At 40.7% G+C, this 27,721-nt stretch overlaps 1 protein-coding gene across 6 annotated transcripts in view; it reads right to left on the reverse strand.

Moving 5' to 3' along the window:
- Positions 1–27,721, reverse strand: part of ASAP2 (ArfGAP with SH3 domain, ankyrin repeat and PH domain 2) — a 2,005,955-nt gene that overhangs the window by 118,873 nt on the left and 1,859,361 nt on the right. For all 6 annotated transcript variants that reach the window (XM_044079125.1, XM_044079114.1, XM_044079099.1 and 3 more), the window contains one exon: positions 23,670–23,740. In XM_044079125.1, the coding sequence (XP_043935060.1) occupies positions 23,670–23,740 (71 nt within the window). The remainder of the gene's footprint in view (positions 1–23,669; positions 23,741–27,721) is intronic.

Here is a 27,721-nt window from a genome sequence, read left to right on the forward strand (position 1 = left end):
TTGGACAAAACAAAAGCTTTCAGAAAAACTGAACAATTGTTTGTATCATATGCTGCAGCATCACAGGGAAAGGCTATTTCAAATCAGACCATTTCAAAGTGGATAGGACACTGTATCCGGTTCTGCTACACACAGCATGGGAAACCTGTACCATCTAACATTAGACCACATTCCACCAGGGCAACTGCCACTTCTACTGCCTACCTTAGAGGAGTACCTACCAAAGACATTTTGGAAGCTGCAACTTGGAGTTCAGTGCACACCTTTACCAAGCACTACCACTTGCCTCTTTATTCTAGATCCAGAGCTGGCTTTGCCACTGCAGTGCTGCAGGGCCTCATAGCCACACCAAATCCTCTATAGAACCAGACACCCTGACTCAGCTTTGGGATTCAACCCAAGTGTAATGACTGCAGCAGTGAAACACGATGAACATAGTACAGTTTTGTACCTACCATAAATGTAGATGTTCGAGTGTCTTCACTGCTGCAGTCCTGGTTACCCACCCGCCATCCCCTCTTTCTTAGCTGGTCTTATCTATAACTTTCTACACTATACTACCTATGTGGTATATTTTCTGGTTACTAAAGGTCTTGTTTTTACCTTATTGTATGTTTTGTAAGCAATATGTATTGCCTATCTTTTTGGGGGCACCTGACATCTGGGGCAAGAAAAACTGAAGAAAATGGCGTTGGCTGCTTCTTATATACCCCTGACGCACTGACGTCAGGGAGGAGGCGACAGCAACTGACGCCGGACCAAGACTTTGGAACTCTGGCCGACTGCGGGACCGCCTGACGGCAGGATAACCCAAGTGCAATGACTGCAGCAGTGAAGACACTCGAACATCTACATTTATGGTAGGTACAAAACTGTACTTTGCCCCTGTTAGGGTTTGGGAAGCAAGGGGGTAAAGTGAAATGGATTCCCTGGTTGTGGTAGTAGGCCTCTGCCCACCAAAGAAACTCTGTCTTCATACAAAGGATGATAGAAAGCAGTGTTTCCAGGTCCTGAGAATGTTGACACCATAGACTTTTTAGATACCACTGGAGTTTCCTCATACGCAGTCTTGCAGTGCATACAGAATTAGTAGGATGCAAGAGGCCATGAACCCCATGGCTTGCACTATTTCTTTTGCAGATAGCTGGGGTTTTGTGGCCAGTAGTTTGAAGTAGGTTGTCAAATAAATGTGTATCTCTGGAGTGAGGAATGCCATCTGGGAAGTTGTGTTCAAGCTTGCTCCCAGGAATACAATCTGTTGGCAGGGTACTAGGTGAGATTTATTTTCATTGATGATGTACCCCAGTGAGATTAAAAGTTTCTTTATGAATGCCAGATGTAACAGCAAGTCCTGGCTTTCTGCCTAAATCAGACAATCGTCCAAGTATGGGTAAATTTGAATATTTCTCTGCCTGCAAAATGCAATGGCTGGAGATAGACACTTTGTGAATACCTTTGGCGCAGTAGATAAGCCAAAGGGAAGTGCAGAGAACTGATAGTGCATGCAGCCTGCCCTGAAGCGTAGGTATTTCCTGCAAGATTCCTTTATTGGGATGTGCAGGTAAGCTTCCTTTAAGTCTAAGGTTGCCAGCCACGCATTCTTGGCTAGCATAGGAAGAAGCTGTTGAAGAGTTAGCATTTTGAATTTTGGAATTACCAGAAAGGTGTTGAGAATAGAGAGGTCCAGGATAGGATGCCAGGAGTTGTCTTTTCTGGGTACCAGAAAAAGTCTTGAATAAAAACCCTGTCCCCTTTGTTCTGCTGGGACAGGTTGAATAGCCCTGATACTGAGAAGAAAGAGAATCTGCTGTTGGGCCTACGCCCATTGATTTGGGGGTAGATCAGGCCAACCGTTTGGGGTTGGTAGTGTGTGGAAGTGGAGTCTATATCCTTGGGAAACTATATTCAAAACCCATTTGTCCTGGGTAATGAGGTCCCAGTTTTTTGCATGCAGGGCGAGCTTTCCTCCTAAGGGAGCAGGTAGTTGAGCAGGGCTTGGAAGGGTTAAGGTTAAGTCATTGTGCCATTTTTCCGTAGGGGGGTGGCTTACTACTGCCTGCTTTGGAAGTGGGATCCCCCTACTGCTTAGGTCTGTGCATATCCTAAGACTGTAACCTAGGTGGTCTGCTGTTCCTGGGTTTGGACTGAGAAGGCCTGGAAGAGACTGGAAAGAACCAGTTCTTTGAAGGCCAATGCCTACTAAATCTGGGAGGCTGTACTTGCAGGAAATCTTTAACAGTTTGCATAGATTTAGCTTTTTCCTCCATCCTTCTGAGGAGTTCTTCTGCTTTGTTGCCAAAATGCGGTCTTGGTTTAAGGGAGGATCCAGTAATTTAGCTTTAACATGATCTGGCAAGTTTTGTTCCTTAAGCCAAGCATGCCTTCTAAGTACAGACCCAGTGACAGCAGCCCTGCAAGATGCTTCTAAAGCATCAAAACCACATTGCAAAGTATGTCTACCAACTTGTTCTGCAGAATGCATTAAATCTTGCAATTCTTTGTGTTCAGCACAGTCAGGAATCAACATCATTTTCTGTTTAAGTAGTCCCATAATATGCTGCTGATACTTTAACATATGAAACTGGCAATTTAAAGCCCTAATGGCCAAAGTAGCAGAAGAGTATACCTTCTTACCCCATCTGTCTAGGGCTCTAGAATCTCTATCAGAAGGGGTAGGATTTGTGGCAGCAGTAGCCTTAATGCCTTTTGGTCCTTGGGAAATGGTTTCTTGATCTGCAGAAGGATTCTTGAAGAGGAACTTGTGAGAGTCAGCTAGTCTGTAGTACCTGTCAGGTTTTCTGGGAGCTGGAGGTAAAGTGTCTGGGGTAAGGCTAGATTCCAAGAAAGCATCATCTACACTGTCCAGAACAAGAGGGATAGCTAAAAGTTAAGGCAGGAGTAAGAATTCCCTAAGTCTCATTTTGGACTCAGAGTAATCCTGGCTTTCCCAGCAGAAATGCTCCCTAAGAGTATGCAAGGTTTCACCGAAGGAAAAATCTTCTGGAAGGGAAGCAGAGGGGAATGGAATCCTGTGCATCAGAATCCTCATAAGTAGGTAAGGGCAAATCCTGGTAATCAGAAGGAGCAGAAATATCAGATTCTTGATCAGAAGAATCAGAAAGAAATTCAGTTCTAGGTCTCTTAGAGGGGGAAGGCTGGCTTCCCCTAATTAAGGTAATAAGGTCTTCAGCCATTCTAAGCATTTGTTTTTGAGGCATATGGGCCTGAGCTCGTGGTTTGGTCATCGGTTTTCTAGGCGTAGTGCAAGTTTTAGGCCTGAGGGATTCTGGAACCTCTGGATGAAAACGATGACGTCAGTTTGAAATACAAGTCTGTAGGCCTGAATACACCCTCAGAAGCCAGTGCCTACACAGCGGCTCCGGACCCATCCAAGGTAGAGACATCCACAGGTTCCATAGTTGAAGAAGCATCTCACGGCATACCAAACTCTGAATGGGTCTCAGTACAGGCCTGCGAATCTGAAGTAACGGGTATCATAGGCTGCGAAAGCGCCTCACTGACTACCAGTGGACTGGCGACTAGCTTAACAGAAGCATTGTCGGCAGTTTTGGACCTCTGAGGTCTGTCTCTGTCTTTATCCTTATGTTTTTTTGGAAGATCAGTAGTTGGATGGCTTAACGAAGCCATTTCGGAGTACTGAGACCGAGTACAAAAGTAATTGGTTGCAAAGATAGCCCGATGACGAATAGTTCGGGGGTTTGAACAAGGCACAAAACCGACAGCAAGGGACGTCATGGTCTGGGCCTAAACAGGGGATGCAGTACGAATGAAAATCTCTATGTTATTTGCTTTCCACAGGTAAGACAATTGTTAACTTTTACTGACACTGGTTGGAGAAAGAAAAGAATCCCCAACTAGGTACTTATCTTTTTTTGAAGACTTCGGATCTGAAACTCGAAAACGAAAATTTCAGGAGTCAGACGACTGGCACTTGCGAACTGCTTCTGCTTCAGGCACTGCACGGCAAGACAGACTGATGTAATGGCATCGGCTGCATGTTTTATACCCCTGATGACCTGACGTCATGGAAGAGGAGACAGCATCCAACACAGAAATCCGAAGACTCTGGTATTCATGCCGGCTGAGGCTACCTGCAGGAGATAACCCAAATATGATGACTGCAACAGTGAAACACGAAGAACATCAGCTATGTTAAGACAATGGTTGGAGACTTGCATACTGAAATTATGACCCAAGGGTCACAGAGTAAACATAGAAAGTTCAACAGTTAAAATTAATTTTACAAAGTTGCAGAAATGCAAAAAAAGTTTAAATATTAATACAGTGTCAGACTACTATTTTAGTTTCATTTGAGGTTATGACATGGAAAACAATGCCACTGAGGTTCCCATTTGATTGCAATAATAAAGTTAGAACCTCTCCATTTCACTGTAGTACATTATCAGTTCTGTTACAGACTTGTGAGAATTACGTACAGAACTAAAGTACATTACCAGCTTGCTTACAAACTTAGAAGAGCTTATTAGAAGCATGTTTATTTCATGTAGAAAATGTAAATAAAGTCAGGGCAACAAGCAATGCTATCAGTTTATAATTGTTAAAGCTGCAAAAGTTATACTGTTTTTGTGCTCTACAAATATAGCTACAAATAATTTCTAGTTGATTTTCCAGTTTGATTTGACATACAGTCAAGAAAATATTGCATATGCCACCCAGCCTTGCACAGGAGATGGGAAAGGGTGTTTTGAAAGGCCTAAGTGTAAAAAGAACAAAAACATTAAGACTCCTTTCCAATACATCAGCAGTGACAGGGACAATTCAGAATAAGGTCTAAACCTGGCAAGAGCTGTGGTGCACACAGAAAAACAAGACCAACAAAGCCAGCTTCAATGTTTAAATATGTTTCAGTTATCTAAATTCTTTAAAGTTAAAATGTGTGTTTTCAGACAATGGTATAACAGTACTAGTTTTCAGTTTAAAAGTGTAACAACCCACCCTAATATCTCTACCCCAACCACCCTAAACCTATCATCCACCCTACTATCTGTGGTTACAGCCAACTACATTGCTTGTAAACCTATATCTCAGTTGTAATCTTAGCTACTGTTATTCATGAATAACATCTGCTAGCTCAACTATTAGGATATTTGCCATCTTAAATGGCACAGATGCTATAAGTGTGTAGTACATACCCAATTGTCTTTCACCTAAATATATTATTAATTTTGAACTATGTGTGTTTTACTGCTATTGTTAAACAAAAAGCCTACCTATACTTCTTGTTATCTTGTAATTAAATGTTCTTTATTGTGGAGCTTTTCTCCCCGGGCCGCTGAAAAAGGACCTGCGTCCAGTCGGATTTTCCCGGTCAACAAATGTAAATAAATAATAATAAATAAAAGTGTTTCATTTATCAAAAATCTTTAAAGTGAAAATGTATATGCAAAATATGTACATTTATACAGATTAGAGTTAAAACAAGCATGCAAGTTTTTTTTTAATGTTTTCAGCAATTGTACAACAGTACTTATTTTCAGTTTATGCTTTTACTACTAGATTAGTCTCCAGAATACAACATTACCAGATTTCAGTTTCTGTTTTTAACTATGTTCAGGTAACACTGGCAGTGAAGGTATCCCTTTAGTATTAGTTTAGTTAGTTTCCAGAATACATTTACACACAGCTATTTTAGATGTTCAGTATAAATATGTATCACGTTAATGTGAATTCAGTCACGGTTCAAAATAAAATGCGTTCAGTATAGTAAATTTCAGATTTCAGAATACAACATTATTACTCAGCTGTACATTTCTAACAGCATTATGTAAATTTCAGCCAAGTTTCCGAACATGACATTCATACTCCATTACGAGTTTAGTATAGTACATTTCAGTCAAATTTCAGAATATAACATTCATACTCATTTATATACTTCTCAGTTTACAACATGCAGTTACATCACACTTCTCATTATTCAGTCATTAGTTTTAAGGGTAAAGTCACAGAATTATTTGTAACAGGCTTATTACATCATACATTTCTAACACCATTACTACATCACACCGCATTATTCAGTCATTACTTTGAAGGGTAAAGGGACAGAATTACTTGTAACAGGCTTATTAAGATAAGTTATCTAAAGAATAAGTGCTAATAGTTACTTAATATACTCAAGACAAAACAGGTCAGCCTTAACTTGTTAATTTACAGAATACAGTGCATCTTACATAATAATTATTGTACATTAGACAAGAAGTTAAAACGGCAATGACAGGGTATGCAAAAGTATAAATCTAAAACAAAGAATAGGTTTTAATAAAGGTACTTCTACTATTACAGCACATAGAAATTAAAAAGGTAAATAGGATTATTAGTAACAACTCTAAATAAAGATTTACAGACACAAGTTAATACAGTATGTGGTAATTATGCTTCAAGATAATTGTAAAAAAAAAGAAGTTATGCACTCACCATAACATTCCATGTTTGTAGTCCATCTCGCCCTTCATTCTCACATATGGGATCAGAGCCGAAAAAATGGTGACTGGGGAAAGTGTAGTTAAGAAGCATAGAATGGTGGTCTGTAGGATGACGGTGATCAAGAAGAGGAAGAGGAGTGTGAAAGCAGTGCCAAAGATTAAATGGTGGAAGTTAAAAAAGGGTGATTGTGAGGGAAGAGTTAAGACAGGCACTGGGAGGCAATGAAGAGTTACCGAATAGTTGGGTAACTACAGCAGAGCTAGTAAGGGAGACTGTTAGGAAGGTGCCTGGTGTGATATCTGGACAGAGGAAGGAGGACAAGGAGACATGGTGGTGGAATGAGGAAGTACAGGAGAGTATACAGAGGAAGAGGCTGGCGAAGAAGAAGTGGGATTGTCAAAGAGATGAAGAAAGTAGACATGAGTATAAGGGGATGAGGTGCATGGCAAAGAGAGAGGTGGCGAAGGCTAAGGATAAGGCATATGGAGAGCTGTATGAGAGATTGGACACTAAAGAGGGAGAAAAGGACCTGTACTGATTGGCTAGACAGAGGGACAGAGCTGGGAAAGATGTGCAGCAGGTAAGGGTGATAAAAGACAGTGAGGGAAATGTACTCACAAGTGAGGAGAGTGTGTTGAGTAGATGGAAAGAGCACTTTGAAGGGCTGATGAATGAAGAGAATGAGAGAGAGAAGGTTGGATGATGTGGGGATAGTGAATCAGGAAGTGAAGCAGATTAGCAAGGAGGAAGTAAGGACAGTTATGAAGAGGATGAAGAATGGAAAGGCTGTTGGCCCAGATGACATACCAGTGGAAGCATGGAGGTGCTTAGGAGAAATGGCAGTGGAATTTTTAACCAGATTGTTTAATGAAATTTTGGAAAGTCAGAGGATGCCTGAGGAGTGGAGAAAAAGTGTTTTGTTACCTATCTTTAAGAATAAGGGTGATGTGCAGAGCTGCAGTAACTACAGAGGGATAAAATTGATCAGTCACAGCTTGAAGTTATGGGAGAGAGTAGTAGAAGCTAGGTTGAGAAGGGAGGTGATGATTAGTGATCAAGAGTATGGTTTCATGCCAGGAAAGAGCACTACAGATGCAATATTTGCTCTGAGAGTGGTGTTGGAGAAATGCATTGTGTCTTTGTGGACTTAGAGAAAGCATATGACAGGGTGCCTAGAGAGGAGTTGTGGTATTGTATGAGGAAGTCGGGAGTGGCAGAGAAGTATGTAAGAGTGGTACAGGATATGTACAAGGGTAGTGTGACATTGGTGAGGACTGCGGTGGGAGTGACAGATACGTTTAAGGTGGAGGTGGGATTACATCAAGGATCAGCTCTGAGCCCTTTCTTATTTGCACTGGTGATGGACAGGTTGACAGATGAGATTAGACAAGAGGCCCCGTGGACTGTGATGTCTGCAGATGACATTGTGATACCTAGTGAGAGTAGGGACCAGGTTGAGGAGACCCTGGAGAGGTGGAGATGTGCTTTAGAGAGGAGAGGAATGAAGGTCAGCAGGGCTAAAACAGAATATATGTGTGTAAATGAGAGGGAGGGTAGAGGAATGGTGAGGTTGCAGGGAGTAGAGTTGGTAAAGGTGGATGAGTTTAAGTACTTGGGATCAACAGTTCACAGTAATGGTGAGTGTGGAAGAGAGGTGAAGAAGAGAGTACAGGCAGGTTGGAATGGGTGGACAAAAGTGTCAGGAGTGATTTGTGACAGACGGGTACCAGTAAGAGTGAAAGGGAAGGTCTACAAGAGGGTAGTGAGACCAGCTATGTTATATGGGTTGGAGACAGTGGCACTGACGAAAAGGCAGGAGTCAGAGCTGGATGTGGCAGAGTTAAAGATGTTAAGATTTGCACTGGGTGTGACTAGGATGGACAGGATTAGGAACCAGTATATTAGAGGGTCAGCTCAGGTTGGACAGTTTGGAGACAAAGCAAGACAGGCGAGATTGCGTTGGTTTGGACATGTGCTGAGGAGGGATGCTGGGTATATTGGGAAAAGGATGCTAAGGATGGAGCTGTCAGGTAAAAGGAAAAGAGGAAGGCCTAAGATAAGGTTTATGGATGTGGTGAGAGAGGACATGCAGGCGGTTGGTGTGAAAGAGCATGATGCAGAGGACAGGAAGAAATGGAAAAAGATGATCTGCTGTGGTGACCCCTAACGGGAACAGCCGAAAGAAGATGATGGTGGGTTGATACAGGGTCTTATGGGCTATAGCAAGCTGCTGAAATTGAAGCTGGTTTAGAATCTCTAGCCATCCTAGTTGTTTTAGATTAAGACAGTGATGAGTGGCAAATCTAGCAATATTATTATAGGATATTGCCAGTTTGTTGAGGTTGTTTTTAGAAAGATTAGTGTATATAGGTGAAGCATAGAGTAGAGTGGAGATTAAGTGAGTTCTGGCTATAGCAATCCTAGCTACTGGTGTAAGAAAGAGTTTGATTCTATAGAGGGATCCCAATTTTTTGTTGACTGATTTTATTGCGCTGTTTATATGAGTATCAAAGTTGAGGTTGTTATCTATTGTTATTACTAAGAGTTTAGTGGTTGGGTTGGGAGAAACGAGAGTACCATTATTAGATATGAGTGTGAAATTTATAGGGGTGGACTTTTGCGTTGGAGTGAAAAGTAAAAGTTTTAGGGGGGTTTTTGGGTTTAGGAGGAGGCAGCGGTTTGAGAACCATTGTTCTACAGTATTGAATGATTTTTGGGTAAGAGACTGTAGTTCAGTTGGAGAAGTGGCTGAACAAATTATAGTAAAGTCATCTGCGTATTGAATACAGGTGGCGTGTGGAATTGCAGAGTGAAGGTCATTAATATAAATAGAAAATAGGAGTGGGCCTAATATGGAGCCCTGAGGAACACCAAGTGAAATGGGAAGGTGATTAGATAGTTTATTGTACCAGAGTACAGCCTGCTGTCTATTTTCTAGGTAAGATTTAAACCAATTTATGGCTAGAGGTTCAAGTGAAAGGGATTTCAGTGCATGTAAAAGGAGTTGGTGATTAACCATATCAAAAGCTTTAAATAAATCAATGAAGACTGCAGAGGAAAGAATATTTTTATTACGGTTTTTGTTAATGTAGTCTGTGAAGGATAGCAGGGCAGTGGTGGTACTGTGGAAAGGTCTGAATCCATGTTGACAGTTGGCAAGTAAGTTGTTTTGGAGCAGGTGGTTAAGTAGTTGCTTATGGATGCACTTCTCCATTATTTTTGCAAGAGGAGATAGTAGAGCTATAGGACGAAAGTTAGAGAAGTCATTGGAGTTCCCACCTTTATGTAGTGGGATGATATGAGAAATGTTCCAGATAGATGGGATAGTTCCTTCACTTATGGTTCTGTTAATCAGAATGGAAATGGGATAGGCAATGACTTTAGCTCCTTTTTGTAGGTATTCTGCCGGACATTGGTCAGCAGAGGGGGTGGTAGGTTTTAATTTTTGGAGAAGGGAGCAAATAAAGGAAGTAGACACTGGTTGTAACTGAAATTATGGGGATGGGCTTGTAGTAGAAGTAGGCAGATTTGAGGTATCAGGAGATAGATGGCGTCTGTGAAGAAAGAATTGAAGGCATTAGCAGTATGTGTGGGATTCTCGGGGTTAGAGCCTTGTGGGTTAGGTGTGATAGATTGACCTGGGTATAGAAGTTTATTAATACTAGTCCAAAACTTTTGTGGTTTCTTTTGGTAGGTTTGCTGTAATTGGAGGTAAACTTTTTTTTGTCTAACAGGATGGCTTTTTTGTATTATTTCTAAGTTGCCTAAAGGTTTGGTGATCTGTAGGATTCTTAGTAGTATGCCATTTCCCCAGGATTTGTTTCTGAGAAGGATTTTTTGCCTTGTAGCATTTGAGAGCCAAGGGGTTGGTTTAGCTTTATTTCTAACAGAGCGTGTTGGGGCGTGGTGGTCCAGGATGGCTAAGAATGTGGAAGTGAAGTATTCTACAGCTTCATTTAGTGGGAGGGATTTTAGTGATGACCAATTACATTGCTTGAGCTCTGTCTGGAAAAGTTCTGGGTTAAATTGCTTTTTGGTGCATTCTGTCCTGAAAGTGTTTGGCTAAGTTAGGTTGGTTTTATGTCTGATAATATAAGTTAGTGAGTGGTCACTTAGGTCATCTGGGAGGGTTCCTACTTTGTATGTTTGATGAGGACTATTAGTGAGTATCCAGTCTAAGGTACTTTCTTAGTTTTTGGGTCTATTAGTTCTGGTAGTGGAGTTAATAGTTTGTGAGAAGCCATATAGGTTAATATGGGTGGTGGGGTGTGTATTACTACAGGACTTCCAGTCGATATTAAAGTCTCTTAGGTCTATGGTTTCTTGTGGGAGATTAATAGAAAGCCAGTTAAGGATATTTTCAAGGGTATTAATGTTATTTCCTGGAGGAAGATAGATACAAATAATACTTATGGATTTACATGAGTTGACCTGAAATTTAGAGATGAGTATTTCAGCACTATTGTCTGAAGGTGGTCTAAGATTTACAGTGCTAACTTGTAGCTCTGCTTTATAAAGGATTGCTACCCCTCCTCCCTTTTTGGCTGTGCGGTCTAGTCTAAGGATATTGTAACCAGGTGGGGTGACTGCATTGTCTTTAACAGTAGGTTTTAGCCAAGTTTCAAATAAAAATAGGATGTCAAATAGGTGGACATCTAGGATGGCATGTAGGTGGGCAATTTTATTGTTAATGCTGCGTATATTATGATGTGCTATAGAGAGTGAGTTAGAAGGTTTGGTAGGGGCTTGGGTACTAGTGTTATTAGGATTGCAGTTTACAGTGGTAAAGGTATAGTTTGGGTCAGGGTTAGGATGAATGTCTCCGTCTAGTAAGGAGTGGAGGTATATTTTATTTTTAGGGTGATGAAGCTTACAATAATAGTCAAATAATTTTCTAATATTTAGATTGGTATATGTAATGTGTCCTAGTCTATGATATTTGGCTAGTAGGTAGCTGGGTTTGGATATGGTGTTTATGAAGTTTAGAGAGATAGCTACTGGTGGTGTCAAAGTGAGTTTGGAGGGGAAGAGAAGGGTGGAGTATAGTTGTTGTTCATATGAGGTTAGCAGATAGGCAGGTGTTAGAGGAGGAAAGAGTGAGACCAAGAGTAATAGTTGTATTTGGTGTGGGATGGGCGATATAGACATTATATTGGATTGAGAAGTGGGAGAAGAATGGGAGGTAAGGGAGCAATGGGAGGACTGAGAAGTGGGAGAAGAATGGGAGGTAAGGTTCTGTGAACAGGTAAGGAGATATATCAATAGGTGAGGTGATGTAACAAGAAGGGATGGGAGATAAGGTAATAACAGGTGTGATGTGATAAGGAGGGTTGGGAGTGCTAATGAGATGATCTTCCAGACTGGAGCAAATGTGATGGGGGTGTGGCTTTAGAGGAATAAATGTAGGTGCAGTGGGGGCAAGTGGAAATTGGGGGCAGGGTAGGGGCGCGGAGTGAGCCTGCAGGGTGAACAGAGCACGTAGAGACAAGAGAGAAGACTGTTGAGGATGACAATCAGTGAAGTATGAAAGTCTGCAGGTAAGTCTGAAAGTAAGAGATGTAGAAGAATGTTAAGAGGCTAGCAAGAATAGATTTGGGATGTTAGAGGAGTAGTATGTGATTAAGATATACTGGGACAAAAATGATTTAGTGAAACAGCAATCAGAAGAAGACTGGAAACTGAGTTAGGGAGATTAGGTAAAGAAATTACAAGACAGAAAGCTTATGACGCCACCTAGTGGTCAGTCACTTTACTGCAACAAAGAAGTCCCCTAAAGGGGATGTCAGGCTAAGGGAGAGGGGGGAGATAACCTGGTTTGAGATAAAGAGGGTATAAACTGGGAAGTAAGGGTTAATTAAAATGCTAAAAGGGGGGGGGGTTGGCTGCTGGCTAACCTGGCTGGGAAGCTTGCCTAACCTAGCAGTATCTTTATATTAATGTTATTGTTACAAATTTCTAGTAGCTGTTACAACACATGCTTTCACTGTCTTTTTTCAAGGAAAAGTCTCTCAGGGAGCCGGAAGGTTAATTCTTTAATCTGGACTATTTTCTTAGGCATCCAGCAGGGCACATTCAGGTGGGCTAGTGCAGGGATGTGCAGGAACACAGGAACACAAGGTTTCACTGTCTTTTTTCAAGGAAAAGTCTCTCAGGGAACCGGTAGGTTAATTCTTTAATCTGGACTATTTTCTTAGGCGTCCAGCAGGGCACATTCAGGTGGGCTAGTGCAGGGACGTGCAGGAACACAAGGAGTAGGTGCAAGTGCCGGAGCAGGGATGCACAGCAGCCAGATACAGGGTAAGAGAAGAAAGATGGCGTCCCCTAGTATGGGGTATATTTATGAATAACACGAACAAATAGCACACAGGATACCAATACGATCAAGCCAAAAGACCAATTATCAAAAGATTGCACACAAATGGCACAATTATAAAGGTAACTATTCTAAACTATGCTAACTATGCTAAACAACTATGATATAACAGGTTAGTCTAGAAAATACAAAAATGTTGAATAAATTTTGAATAAATTCAAAAAAACTTAGCCAGAGCCAAGGAGAAGCACAACTGAACTTGTCGACGTGACAAATGAAATCTGGAAATTGTATTGGTGCACCATGGGATACCTACCTAGCCACGAGCCAGCTAGACTTCCAGCTTGAAAATAGGCCGAGTCAGAGCTGAGGATCGGCTCCGATCCCATATGTAAGAATGAAGGTGAGATAGGACTACAGAACACAGAGAGTTTACCAGTTATAAAATGTTAAAGAATTACCCGGTTATAATTAAATCACACAGTTAAGAGACTTCAATCCAAACAGAGTATAAATGCTCAACTGACACCTAGAGGTCAAAATTAAAATTGCATGTTTATTTGTCAGATATAGAAAACATATTTTATATTAGTTCAAATGCTCATTATAGTAGCCTCTGCAGATCATACTAATAGATTTATAAAGTAATTACAGAAGTGAATCCCATTTCAGTAATTTCAGAGACAATTAAGGGATAAATCCTACATAAATATAGTTAGTAGAACAGACCTTGCATATGCATGAAAATGTAAGGTTAGGACTGTGCCTTCATTTTATATTTCATATTTTAAAGTAATTAGAGAAAAAATAGGTGTGTGTGTGTTCAGGTAACTAAGGAGGAGTTGTTAGATCAGGTATCATTTAAATGTACAAAAATACAGTATTCTCTTTTTATAAATTTAGAAATGCATCTATATTAAAGCAGGCTTCACAGTTTGTATACAGTTTCAGTGAATGCACTTTCAGTCAGTGAAAATAACCTTCAGTCAAGAATACTGATAAGCACTGTTGAACTGAAGTTAGTGTGACAACCAACAAAAAACAGCCACCCAGACCACAGTAGCTCGAACAGAACCCCAAGAAGTGACTACCAAGGTCAGAATCTGTTGTACGAATCCACACCAAAGTCCGAAAAACACAGGTTTATTGCAACGAACATAAACCACACAGGTTACACAGGTTGAGCGCTTTCATCCACACTAAGGCAGATTTCATCAGAACCAATTAGCATAGTAAGCTAGGTGTGATTATAAAGCTAATTTAGCGCCAAAAATCAATTAACTTCCTATGTATAAATCACTCACATTATACAAAAATATATAAATATAAATATAAATATACGAATAAATATTACAAATGAATATTACAAATGAATGTTGCCTATCATACATTATTAGAAAATGTTTTCCTAAAAACATAAGTGTGAATATAAATGTCCTATACACATATAGACTTAATTAATAATCCATATAATTACAATACAAATATAAGGATAAAATCATAAAAATGTGCATGAAAATATATACAAATATACTGTAAAAAAGTATATATATAAATTGTCATGTTTTTATCATACTTTTAACAAATGCTAACCCCTTTCCAAAAGCAGATAGGGTTTGATACTAATGCTTTCATTCAAACCCGGCCAAGAAGTGGCATCACATAAAATCTGCCACTTAGTTTCTAAACACGACAAACCAATCTTCCAGTTACCCCCATGTGCATTAACCTCAATTTGATCAATAATTTTGAAGGTAAAACTATGTTCTAGGCCCTTTTCACTAATGTGTTTGCTTAATGCATTTTTTGGGTCACCTTTGTTGATTTTATATATATGTTCGTATATGCGTGTCTTAAGCTTCCGTTCCGTCTTACCAATATAGTAAGCCGGGCAACAGGAACAAGAAGCTAAATACACCACCCGCATGGAATTGCAATTTCCTTTCTTACCATGGCATACAGTTTTATTGTAATTTTCCAGTTTAGTAATCCTGTTGCTGTTTATATATTGACAATATTTACATCTTCCACACTTACTAGTGTGTTGATCATCCCTGTCGTGTTTATTCGATTTCCCACCTTCAATAATTCTCTTTAAATTTTCTGAGGTTTTAAATACACAGACAGGGTGTCTCCCTAATGTTTTGGAAGTATTGTCATTACTTGAAAATACATCCCAATGTCTCCTTAGAATTTCCTTAACTAAGTTAGAATATGGGCTAAACATTATCACACACACGTTCCTCCTAGGACTTGAGGTCTCCCTGAAGGTATCACCAACAAAGTTACTCCCTAACAAGGGATTATACTTCTTACCCCATGATCCAATCACATATCTGGTAACGTCCTCCACCAAAGTAGCTGGGTATCCCCTAGCCAAAAACATCCCTGCTACTATATCCATTTGATCTTCCATGTCTTGTCTTGTGGAGCACATCCTTGCTACTCTAATGCATTGCCCCTTAAGGACATTTTTAAAAATGTGTGGAGGATGATTACTGTCATGCTTGAGTGGGAAGAACTATTTGTATTATCTAGCCAATATTCTAAACATATTGCACTCTACACACGGTTCCTAGATGACCTATTTATTATCTGGAAAGGTCCTGGAGAGGATATTCCCTGTTTTATTTCCTACTTAAATGGTACAACAGACTTTTTAAGATTCACGTACAAAATGGAGAAGCACGGAATTCCGTATTTGGACACCTACATAAGTAATTCTGATGAGGGATTTAAGTCAAAAATTTACAGGAAAACAACCTTCTCCAATGATTACTTACAGTTTGGTAGTAATCATCCTCCACACATTTTTAAAAATGTCCTTAAGGGGCAATGCATTAGAGTAGCAAGGATGTGCTCCACAAGACAAGACATGGAAGATCAAATGGATATAGTAGCAGGGATGTTTTTGGCTAGGGGATACCCAGCTACTTTGGTGGAGGACGTTACCAGATATGTGATTGGATCATGGGGTAAGAAGTATAATCCCTTGTTAGGGAGTAACTTTGTTGGTGATACCTTCAGGGAGACCTCAAGTCCTAGGAGGAACGTGTGTGTGATAATGTTTAGCCCATATTCTAACTTAGTTAAGGAAATTCTAAGGAGACATTGGGATGTATTTTCAAGTAATGACAATACTTCCAAAACATTAGGGAGACACCCTGTCTGTGTATTTAAAACCTCAGAAAATTTAAAGAGAATTATTGAAGGTGGGAAATCGAATAAACACGACAGGGATGATCAACACACTAGTAAGTGTGGAAGATGTAAATATTGTCAATATATAAACAGCAACAGGATTACTAAACTGGAAAATTACAATAAAACTGTATGCCATGGTAAGAAAGGAAATTGCAATTCCATGCGGGTGGTGTATTTAGCTTCTTGTTCCTGTTGCCCGGCTTACTATATTGGTAAGACGGAACGGAAGCTTAAGACACGCATATACGAACATATATATAAAATCAACAAAGGTGACCCAAAAAATGCATTAAGCAAACACATTAGTGAAAAGGGCCTAGAACATAGTTTTACCTTCAAAATTATTGATCAAATTGAGGTTAATGCACATGGGGGTAACTGGAAGATTGGTTTGTCGTGTTTAGAAACTAAGTGGCAGATTTTATGTGATGCCACTTCTTGGCCGGGTTTGAATGAAAGCATTAGTATCAAACCCTATCTGCTTTTGGAAAGGGGTTAGCATTTGTTAAAAGTATGATAAAAACATGACAATTTATATATATACTTTTTTACAGTATATTTGTATATATTTTCATGCACATTTTTATGATTTTATCCTTATATTTGTATTGTAATTATATGGATTATTAATTAAGTCTATATGTGTATAGGACATTTATATTCATACTTATGTTTTTAGGAAAACATTTTCTAATAATGTATGATAGGCAACATTCATTTGTAATATTCATTTGTAATATTTATTCGTATATTTATATTTATATTTATATATTTTTGTATAATGTGAGTGATTTATACATAGGAAGTTAATTGATTTTTGGCGCTAAATTAGCTTTATAATCACACCTAGCTTACTATGCTAATTGGTTCTGATGAAATCTGCCTTAGTGTGGATGAAAGCGCTCAACCTGTGTAACCTGTGTGGTTTATGTTCGTTGCAATAAACCTGTGTTTTTCGGACTTTGGTGTGGATTCGTACAACAGATTCTGACCTTGGTAGTCACTTCTTGGGGTTCTGTTCGAGCTACTGTGGTCTGGGTGGCTGTTTTTTGTTGGTTGTCACAAGAATACTGATAAGAACAGAATGTGCTGTACATTTGAGTACAAACACATTTTTTTGTATGCTACAAGGCTTGGGAACCAAGGTTATAGAGGTGTGTGTAAATATACAGGGTTTTGGTATAATTAGGAAATACTTCAGATACAATTAGTTAAGTTAGTTTTTTTTGGACTGATATAGAGAAACTTATGGCAGTGCAATTCTCAGAAAGTACAGTTGTGTACACTTACCATAAATGTAGATGTTCGAGTGTATTCACTGTTGCAGTCATCACATTTGGGTTATCCCTGCCAGGTTACCCTCAGCTGTCCCGAATACCAGAGGCTTAGTATTTCTGCATTGGTTGCTGTCGCTTCAGGACTGACGTCAGATCGTCAGTAGTATAAAGTAAGGCAGCCGATGTCATTACATCAGTTTTTCTTGCCCTAACCTGCCAGGAGCCCCCAAGTAGGAACCAGGTTCTGGTGAAGAACCTCACCAGTAGAAAGTAAATACCAATATGTCCCTTGTAAGGAAAGAGAAGAAAGGGGATGGAGGGAGGGAAACCAGGGCTGCAACGGGAATACACTTGAACATCTACATTTATGGTAAGTGTACACAACTGCACTATGTTCTTCTTGTTTCACAGTTACAGTCATCACATTTGGGTTGATTCCCAAAGCTGAGGAAAAGGGTGGAGGCAGTCAAGGAAACTAGGGGCTAGCTAGAATGCCCTGCCAGAATGCAGAGGCAAACCCTGCGCTGGATTTGGAGAAGAGTGGCAGGTGGTAATGTTTGGTAAAAGTGTGAACGGATGTCCAGGTGGCAGCCTCCAGTGGTGGGGACTCCTCTGAGGAAATCTGCAGAGGTAGAGGCTGCTCTGGTGGAGTGAGTCCTGACCCCCTTGGGGGGAGGCTTTCCATGTTGTTTGTAGCAGAAATGGATGCAGTGTGCTATCCATTTGGAAATGGTTTGTTTGGAGATGGCTTTGCCTTCTGTCCCTGTAGCAAAGCTAACTAGCAATTGATCAGACTTTCTGAAGGATTTAGTCCTGTCTAGATAGAATCTGAGCTGTCTGTGCATATCTAGAGAGTGCAGGATCCTTTCCCCCTTCTTCTGGGGATTAGGAAAAAAGGTGGGCAAATGAATGGATTGGTTGAGAGCCACACTGGACACCCACCTTGGGCATGAATGATGGGTTAGTTCTGAGGGATACCCTGTCAGCATAGAAGATGATGAAAGGTTCCACAGCCATGAGCACTTGCAGCTCAGGGAATCTTCTGGCTAAAGTGATGGCCAGAATGAAAGCTGTCTTCCAGGAGATAAATGTTAGCTCTGCAGAAGAAGCTGGTTTGAAAGGGGGCAGGGTGAGCTTTTCCAACACAACATTAAGGTCCTAAGCTGGGGCTGGTGATCTTCTCGGTGGCCTCAAGTTGCTGGCCCCTCTTAGGAACTGTTTGATCAAAGGATGTGAGAAAAGGGGCTGCTCAGTGGGGAAATGAGCAGAGACAGCACAGCCATGAATTTTTATAGAGGAGAAAGACAGGCCACTGTGTAGTAGGTCAGCTAAGTAATCCAGGATGAGAGAGAGGGATGGTTGTGCCGCATTGGCTCCCTTAGCCTGGATCCAGGTGCAGAACCTTTTCCATTTGTCAGCATAAGACTTTCCAGTGCTACGGCGTCTGGCCTCACGTACATCTAGAATCTGTTTACTGAGGTTGGCATATTGATCTGGGTTTAGGAAATAAGCCAAGTTGCCAAACTGAGTGTCTGCAATTGCATGAATTCCTCTTCCCTCTGGGTCAGGAGGTTTGGAATCTAAGAAAGATGCCATGGTGGCAGTGGGGACAGGCTGTGCAGCAAGGGGTACCAGTGCTGGTGAGGCCAGTCTGGAGCTATAAGAATTGTCCTTGGTTTGTCCTCCTTTATTCTGAGCAGTACCCTGGGGATTAGAGGTAGTGGAGGAAAGGCACAGACCAATAGATTGACCCAGGGGAAGGACAGGGCATCCACTTTCCAAGCCATGCAGTGATGCTCCCTGGTGCAAAATTTGCTGAGTTGATGGTTGGTGTGGGAGGCAAAGAGGTTGACCTTCAGGGTGTCCCATTTCTGAGTTATTAGGGTGAAGGTTCTTCTGTTGAGCTGCCACTCATGTGGGTCCAGAAGATTTCTGTTTAACTGGTGTGCCAGAGAGTTGAGAGAACTTGGTAGGAATTGTGCTAACAGGTGCAGTTGCATGGCAGAGGCTGTGTGCCAAAGGGTTATGGCCAGCCTGCACAGAGGCTAGGAGTGAGTCCCTTCCTGCTTGTTGATATACTGCATCACAGTGGTGTTGTCTATTTTGATCGGGAGAGCCCCTGGGGAGAGAAGGAGCTTGAAAGCTATCAAGGTATGCTGGACAAACATCACCTCTTTTTTGTTGATGTGCAGAGGGATTTGCTGCGGGCTCCATTGGCCCTGTATGCACCTGCTGCCCAGGTGTGCACCCCAAGCATAGTCTGATGGTGAGGGTCTGGGCGGCGGGGGGTGGTGAGAAAGGTAGTCCCTTGTTGTGGGAGCATGCTGTTGCCCACCAAAGAAAATCTTTTCTGAGGCAATGAATTATAGGTATAAGAGTCTCCAGGTCAGAGTGTTAACACCAAAGGCTTTTTAGGTACCACTGAAGTTTCCTCATATGCAGTCTGGCAAGTATGCAAGATGCCATGAACCCCAGAGCTTGCAGGATCTTCCTTGCAGATAACTGGGGTTTGGTGGCTAGTTGAGAGAAGTAGGCTGTCAGGAAAATGTGTTTTTCTGGTGTAAGGAATGCCATCTGGGATGCTGTGTCCAGGCTTGCTCCCAGGAAGATAATCCTTTGGGTAGGCACCTGTTTGGATTTCTTTTCATTGATTGTGTACCCTAGGGAGGTTAGTAGGGTCTTTACAAAGGCCAGGTGCTTGAGCAGCTTTTCCTGGTTGTCTGGCTGAATAAGGCAGTTGTCTAAGTATGGGTAAATCTGGATATTCCTCTGTCTGCAAAAGGTAATGGCCGGAGCCAGACATTTTGTGAAAACTCTGGGAGCAGTACATAAGCCAAAGGGAAGCGCAGAGAACTGAAAGTGTTGAGATCCTGCCCTGAAACGGAGATATTTACTGCATGATTCCCTGACAGGAATGTGGAGGTAGGCCTCTTTTAGATCTAGGGTGGCTATCCAAGCGTCCTTGGACAGCATGGGTAGCAGATGCTGGAGGGTGAGCATTCTGAATTTTGGGATCACCAGGAAGGTGTATAAAATGGATAGATCAAGGATGGGGTGCCAGGTGCCCTCTTTTCTGGGCACCAGAAAAAGTGTGGAGTAGAAACCTTGGCCTATCTGTTCTGCAGGAACCTGCTGTATTGCCCTCATAGAAAGCAGGGAAATAATTTGCTTTTGAGCCTCTGCCCACTGGTTTGGAGGTAGATCTGGGAACCCTTTTGGGGTTGGAAGGGTGTGGAAGGAAAATTTGTATCCCTGAGACACTATATTGAGAACCCAGTGGTCATTGGTAATGGTGACCCAGGTGCTTGCGTGAAAGGAGAGTTTTCCTCCTAGGGGTAAGTGAAGGTGGGCAGAGGGAGGGGGTGGGGGAGCTGAGTCATTGTGAGTTCTTACCATAAGGGGGTGGCTTAGAACTCCATGGTTTTGAAGTGGAGGTAGTCCACTGCTATGATCTCTGCATTCCTTTTGGCTGCTGTCTGGGGGTCGGGTTCCCAGGGGCCTGGGCTGGACTGGCTTAGTGGGAGCAGGAAAAGACCAATGCTTGGTGGGGCAATACCTTCTGAACCTGGGTGGCTGGACCTGAAAGAAATCCTTAACTGTCTGCATAGATTTTGCTTCTTCTTCCATCTTTTTTAAGACCTCTTCTTCCTTAGTGCCAAATAAGTTGTCTTTGTGCAAGGGGCATCCAACAATTTAGATTTGACATGGTCTGGCAGGGGCTGTTCCTTAAGCCATGCATGCCTTCTAATGACAGATCCAGTGATTGCTACCCTGCAAGAAGCTTCTAGGGCATCAAAACCACAGCACAAGCAGGAAAGGAAGACATTTTTTGTTTGAGGAGTTCCAGGGTATGTTGCTGAAATTGTAGCATATGGAACTGACAATTTAGTGCCCTGACAGCAAGAGTAGCTGAGGTGTATACTGTTTTACCTCATCTGTCTAGTGCTTGGGAATCCCTATATGAGGGGGTGGGATTTTTAGCAGAGGTTGCTTTAATCCCTTTAGGCCCTTGAGAAATTACCTCAGGGTCAGGAGTAGGATTTTTAAAAAGAAATTTGTATGAGTCAGGGACTCTATAGTACCTATCTGGTTTTCTGGGTGCAGGAGGGAGGGTGTCAGGAGTCAAGCTGGATTCCAGGAAAACATCCTCCACAACATCCAGGACTGGGAGGATGGCCAAGGGTCTGTGCTGTGGAAGATCTAAGAATTCCATGAGTCTCTTTTTAGACTGAAGGTAGTCTTGCTCTCCCATTGGAAATGCTCCCTTAAGGTATGAAGGGTTTCCCCAAAGGAAAATTCCTCTCAGAGAGAGGCTGAAGGGATGGAATCCTCTGCATCAGAATCCTCATAAGTAGAGAGGGGTTGCATGTCTTCATATTCAGATGCATCAGAGTCATCTGACTCTTGTTCAGACAAAACTACAGGGAACAGATCTCTTTTCCTTTTAGAGGGGGGAGCTTGGCTTCCCTTGATCAGCATGATAAGGCCATTTTAAGCATTTGAGACTGAGGCAAGGAAGCAGGTGCCTGAGATTGGGTCGGTGTGGTTCGTACCCTGGACCTAAGAAACTCGGTCATTTTCAAAAGAACAGTAGACGCGAAAAAAGACGTTGGTTTGTGTTGAGAATTGGTAGTGCGAAGGCTTCCTCGGAAGCTGGAGCCTACTCAGCGGCTCCGGACCAATCCAAGGTAGAGATGACGACAGGATCCTTAGTCGCAGAGTTTTGTGGCATGCCAGACTCCAAAAGGGTCTCGGTAGCGGCCTGCAAATCCACAGAAGCAGGCATCAGGAGCTGCGAAAGCACCTCACTGAGGACCAGAGAACTGACGACTAGCTTAATGGAAGCATCGTCAGTAGGTTTGGACCTGTGCGGTCTGTCTCTGTCTTTATATTTATGTTTTTTCACAAGATCTGCTGTCGGATGGCTTACTGAAGCCATATTGGAATTCGAGGACTGTAAGCGAAAATATCTAGCTACAATAAGGGCCCAATGACAGATAGTTCTGGCATTGAACAAAGCACAAAAGTGACAACGGGGGACGTCATGGTCTGGGCCTAAACAAGTGACGCAATAAGAATGAAAGTCTCGGTGTGGTATTTGCTTTCCACAGGCGAGACAATTACTAACTTTTTCTGACATCGGTTAGTGCAAGAAAAAAGGATCCCCAACGGGGTACTTAGCTTTAGAAGACTTCAACTTTAATTCAGTAGATGAAACTCAGGTAGCGGCCGACCTGCACTCGTCTGAACTGCTTCTGCTTCAGGCTCCACGGCAAGAAAGACTGATGTAATGGCGTCGACTGCCTTACTTTATACTACTGACGACCTGACGTCAGTCCTGAAGCGACAGCAACCGATGCAGAAATACTAAGCCTCTGGTACTCGGGTTGGCCGAGGGCTACCCTGGCAGGGATAACCCAAATGTGATGATTGCAACAGTGAAACACGAAGAACATCTTTCTACGGACATTTGGATATGAGTGTAGAAGTCAGGTCAAATATCCAACATTCCAGAATATTAATTATACTATTCAGGAGGAAAGAAATATGAAGAATATGATGCACAGCATTATTCCACTTTATCAGTGTTATTGAAAACAGTACTCGGATATGAATATAGAATTTTTACAGACTGTTTCAGTTTATCAGTACTGTTACTGAAAACAGTATTTGGATATCGTCGACATCTACCTCCACTGGACATAATAAGGCATTCCTAACCAAACTACAGTGTTTGCAAACTTTACTGTGAAAGGTACAAGAAGACTTGTCTCTTAAAGAAGAAACTGGCACCTGTTCAGCACAGTTCTGGGTAATTAACAGATAAAGACATTCATTCCAGTCTCATTCCAATTTATTCCAGTTGTTTCCAGTTAATTCCAGTATCATACAGTCATATCAATTCTTACACACTGGTTAGTAAATTTAGTTAAGAAAGGAGCAGTATTAATGACTAGACTATTCTGCACAAGTCACACAGTCTCCTATTGCAGTTTCATTCACACTTTATGTAAGCAATTTTATATTCACCTGATTATTTTTATGCTGCAGGTAGAAAAAATATACTTGTCATCAGCAAAACCAAAACAGTTAGTGCTGAGTACATCACATGCCCACAGTAAAAGGGTGGGGGGATAAGAGCTCTCTTCAGATGACAATTATTTATATTTAAATGGAGTGCGACATCAGAATTATTACAGACCAGAATCATCTCTGCAATTCAGTACGAATAATGAAATCTAGATTGTCACTGGCTGCATCCTTGACAGCCTACCTAGAGACAATTCTGAAAAAATCAAGGCGAGTTTTCTATACTTGTATGAATAAATTTAGCTCTCAAATGAAAATAAGTTGCTCTCAATTTCCTGTACATTATTACATGCTGAAAGAGCAGTTTGCAAAGAAACAATTACCTGATGTTTGAAGAGAGCTTTGTCCTGAAGGTTGTCCCTTACCAAACACAGATGGGTGTGGTTTCTCAGTCCTGTAAAGAAAAATTACAAGATAAATCTTAACAGAAACCTTCTCGAACCTATGAAGGAAAATTAAATATAAATAAGTCCAATGGAAACCTCTAGAAATATCACTGCATAACAAATCCAGGAAATAAAGGCAGATGCTGGCAATGAATGGGGTTATAAAAAATCTAGGAGGGGCAAGCATATGACTGAAATAAACCTTAACTGATTCTCCTTTTAGACCCTTGATCTTCCTGTGTCCCTTAAGCCCCAATTCCCCATTTACCAATTTATTTTCCTTTCTTCACAGTATCTGGATACACTGACCTTCAAAGGAGAGACTCTGGGATTGTTGGCTGTTATTTTGCAGGGAATTAGGACACATTTTTACATTCTTCTCCTAACCAATTCCTCTCTTGGCTGGCCAGCATGGTGCAATGCTTGAAATGCTATGCTCCATAAACATGTTCACTTCCACACACCTGCTATGACTAGCTAAACAGTGACTGCTCACAACCCTAGCTTCCCACAACTTCACATGAAGCATACATCTGCAATCTGACCCACAAGTACTACTCTTGTAGCAGAAAGTAAAATGCTTTCCTTCCCTTACGAGACAGATGGGCAAGATGACACTGACCACTTATTTCCACCCCTCTTGGGTTGGGCCATTCAGTACCTCAGTACCTAAGCCACTAATCAAATCCAGATTATCTGGGATACTGTTTGAGTTCCATCCCTCTGTGTCAGAGAGGCAGTGACTGCAACTGAAAGAAATTATGAAACACATTTAAACTAGTATACTGCCATTGCCATCTAAGATAAAGTAATCACCTGCAGTAATTTTTATCAAGTAAAGATTCTTGTGTTATTCATGCCTCTTCACACCAACCTTGTATCTTAAGTGGATTCCATTTATTATAAACCTCATTATCCGAGAGCCTAGCTAATGTTTTCCCATGTTACTACTCTTAGTTTCCATTTCCAAGTATTCCATTGCTTTTCACTAATGTTTTGCATGGTACTATGCCAAATGTCCTACTTACACTATATTCACAGACCTTTTCTGGTGTAGTATCGTGATTACGCAGCCAAAGACCATCTGCTTTGCACTACTTTTTAATGCAAATCTATGATGCCCTTAGTCTTGTGCCTTACTCATGTCCAAATAATATAAAAATGATTTCCTTCAGCACAGATTCTCTAAATTTTACTTTGCTGAGGTCAGTGCAGAAGGTCAAGTTTCTAGCCTTGGTCATACTCCCAGTCTTGTAAATGGGAATCACAGGTGCTCCCTTTCAGTCTTTTTTCATTTTGAAGACTATACAGATGTGCTCATTAGAGGTGCTGCTTTTTACAAGATGTTCTTTCAGCCAACTCCTTGCTTTTTGTTAAGTTTAAAGGAAAACTTCACCTTAGAACTAAAACAATCTATTTTTTTCAATCTGTCTTTGTTTTCTCTGCTATTTTAACACCTCAAAATTACTCTGACCACTTCTTATAGCCAGTTGTAAGGTGTTTTCTGCAAAAATGGCTGCCAATGGAACTTGACATAGCAACATGAAACTTGGCATAGCAACATGACCTTGTTTTTCTTCAAGTCTTTCCCATAATCCATTTCAAGTATGCTTTATATGAGTCATACTAGACATAAGGAGATAGTAGTGTATACCCATGCCACTGACATATAATGGGATTAGTGTCACTCACTGCCATCCTGTATACCTTCTGTAACACAACTGCTTCTTTTATTTCTTGAATGACCCTCATTTGTGTGTCTCTCAGGGCTTTTTTTACAGTATACTAAAGAGTTATACAGCTTCAACCATAAAAGTAGCTAAACTGCAGGCCTCTGTTGAAAGTATCTTTTTGTAGTCCAAGATGAATTGACACCCCACCCACACACACATTGGTAAATGTGTTAACAGTTTACAAGAATTACAAGAAAAAATATCTTCTGACTTTTCTCTAAATGTGACAGACATCTTTGACACTACATTTAAGTAATCTTAAAATGTAAAGCAGTATAAAACACAAGCATTTAAAGTTGAAAGCTTGGCATTTCAATGTTGTGATGCTGCTTATGTAAATTTTTAAAAAGAGGTGACTGCCTTTGAGCGACTCACTAGTCTAATTGCTCTATTTTGTTATGAAAGTCATGGCTACAATGGAGGCAGCTGTGAATCAGTGTAAGTTCTCTTTCTCTCTGCAATAAAGACAATGGAAAACAGTTTCACACCTCTCTGTCTTTTTACAGCAGGTGCTGTGCTCCTGACATCAGCAGGACTAACTGTGTAAGATTGTCAGCAGTACCTGACTACAAATGTCTATAGTATGTCACGCAGGTGGAGACAAATTTCTTTGCAAATTATGTGAGAAGTTAGGCTTAAACAAATGGGTGGTCATTCCTTCCATTTATTCCAAGGCAAAGAAATAAAAGTTTTATAAAGTACAAGTAGGTTGCTTGTTCCTACATATTAGCAGAACCATACTGCAGCAAGAAAAATTATCTAAGAGTTGAGTTAAAGTGTAGGAGAAGGTGGAGTTCTCCACTAACTCTCTCTCCACTTGTCTCTCTGTTTCCCTTGTGCAGTAATAAAAAGGCTGCATATTATTTCTTGCCTAAAATTACTATCCTTTCTTCAGTTTAGGCCTTTGCACTTCTGAATGTCTTTTGTTCCCTTAGTTCCATCTGTACTATTTAATCAATTGTTTATTTATTTATTTAAAGTTTGATAATCAGGTAGGTGAAATGGTCAATCTAGACACTTTTCAGCAATGACATGGGTAACGAAGTGACAAAACATTTGAATGATTTCAGAGCAAACCAAATGTTCTTGGTAATAGTAAACTGAAGACTATAAGTGTTATTTAATTTTACCACTCATTCCCTCCAGTAGAGCTCTTTTGAGTGTGTACCTTTAACTCCCAGTGGGTGTGGCTTCAGTCTTTAAAAAAAATGACGTCATCACCTTACAACTGTTCTAACAAATACTTATTGACAGAGGTCATACATCAATAGAATTGTGTTTGCCATTATATATGCTTCAAGATAAAATATAATGATACCTTGTGTGTGTCATGGTTTTGGAATTATTAATGCAAATATGAACAGGCAGTATTTGACGCCTAGAGGAGCAGTAGGAGGTAACTGCAGAAACGCCTGTAGACATCACTCAGCTGTAATGAGTAAGTACAAATAATGCAGAAAGCAGTTCATAAACATTTGGTGAGTCAATGTTATTTACAAAAAGAGGAAGAATGTTCATTGTATTGAAGTTCTCAAGTCTTAGAAGTTATGTATTATACTGGAAAAGAACATTTCAAGCAGGCAGTTCAATCACGCTTTCAGTTGGACATAAACATAAAGTACTTATATATAAAAATTACTTACATGATCTCATTAACTCAAGCATGTTATAAATCAAAGTAGAAATGGATGATGATGAAACAGGAGGGAACTGGACAGATAAAGAGAGACTAGGATTTTGGAAGAAAATCCTTAAAAAGAATAACTACAACCATACAAAATTTTATATTCAGAAAGTAGCAGGAAGTACTCTAAGAACAAGCCAACACAGAAAACGGTTTACCAATAGGGATGACTGAAAACAGGGTGTAGAAAACAGGCAAGAGAGGCCTCGAATTTACTGGAAAAAAATTTGCAAAAGAACAAAGGTATCTGAAACAAGTAAATCAACAGGGTAAAGTGTGGAATGAGGCTAAGAAGTTTGGACTGCAGGTTACAGACCACCTCCCTACCAGGGTTTGATAATAGAATACATGCAAGAGAAAGGGATAGGGAAGTGTTCAATGAAAGACCAGCTCTGGTAGTGTTTTTGGTTAAGAGTATAACATAAGCCATTATAAAAGGGATAATTAATAATAGGGCATATAAAATACTGCAGAAAAATAAGAATAAATCAGAGGAGGTTAGAAAAGAATGGGAAAAGAGAATGAAAAGGCAAATTACAAAGCAACAATGGGTAGATATCTGTACGGGTCCC

Source organism: Protopterus annectens, chromosome 1.part1, assembly GCF_019279795.1.
Source record: "Protopterus annectens isolate FY-2018-M chromosome 1.part1, PAN1.0, whole genome shotgun sequence".
Taxonomy (NCBI): domain Eukaryota; kingdom Metazoa; phylum Chordata; order Ceratodontiformes; family Protopteridae; genus Protopterus; species Protopterus annectens.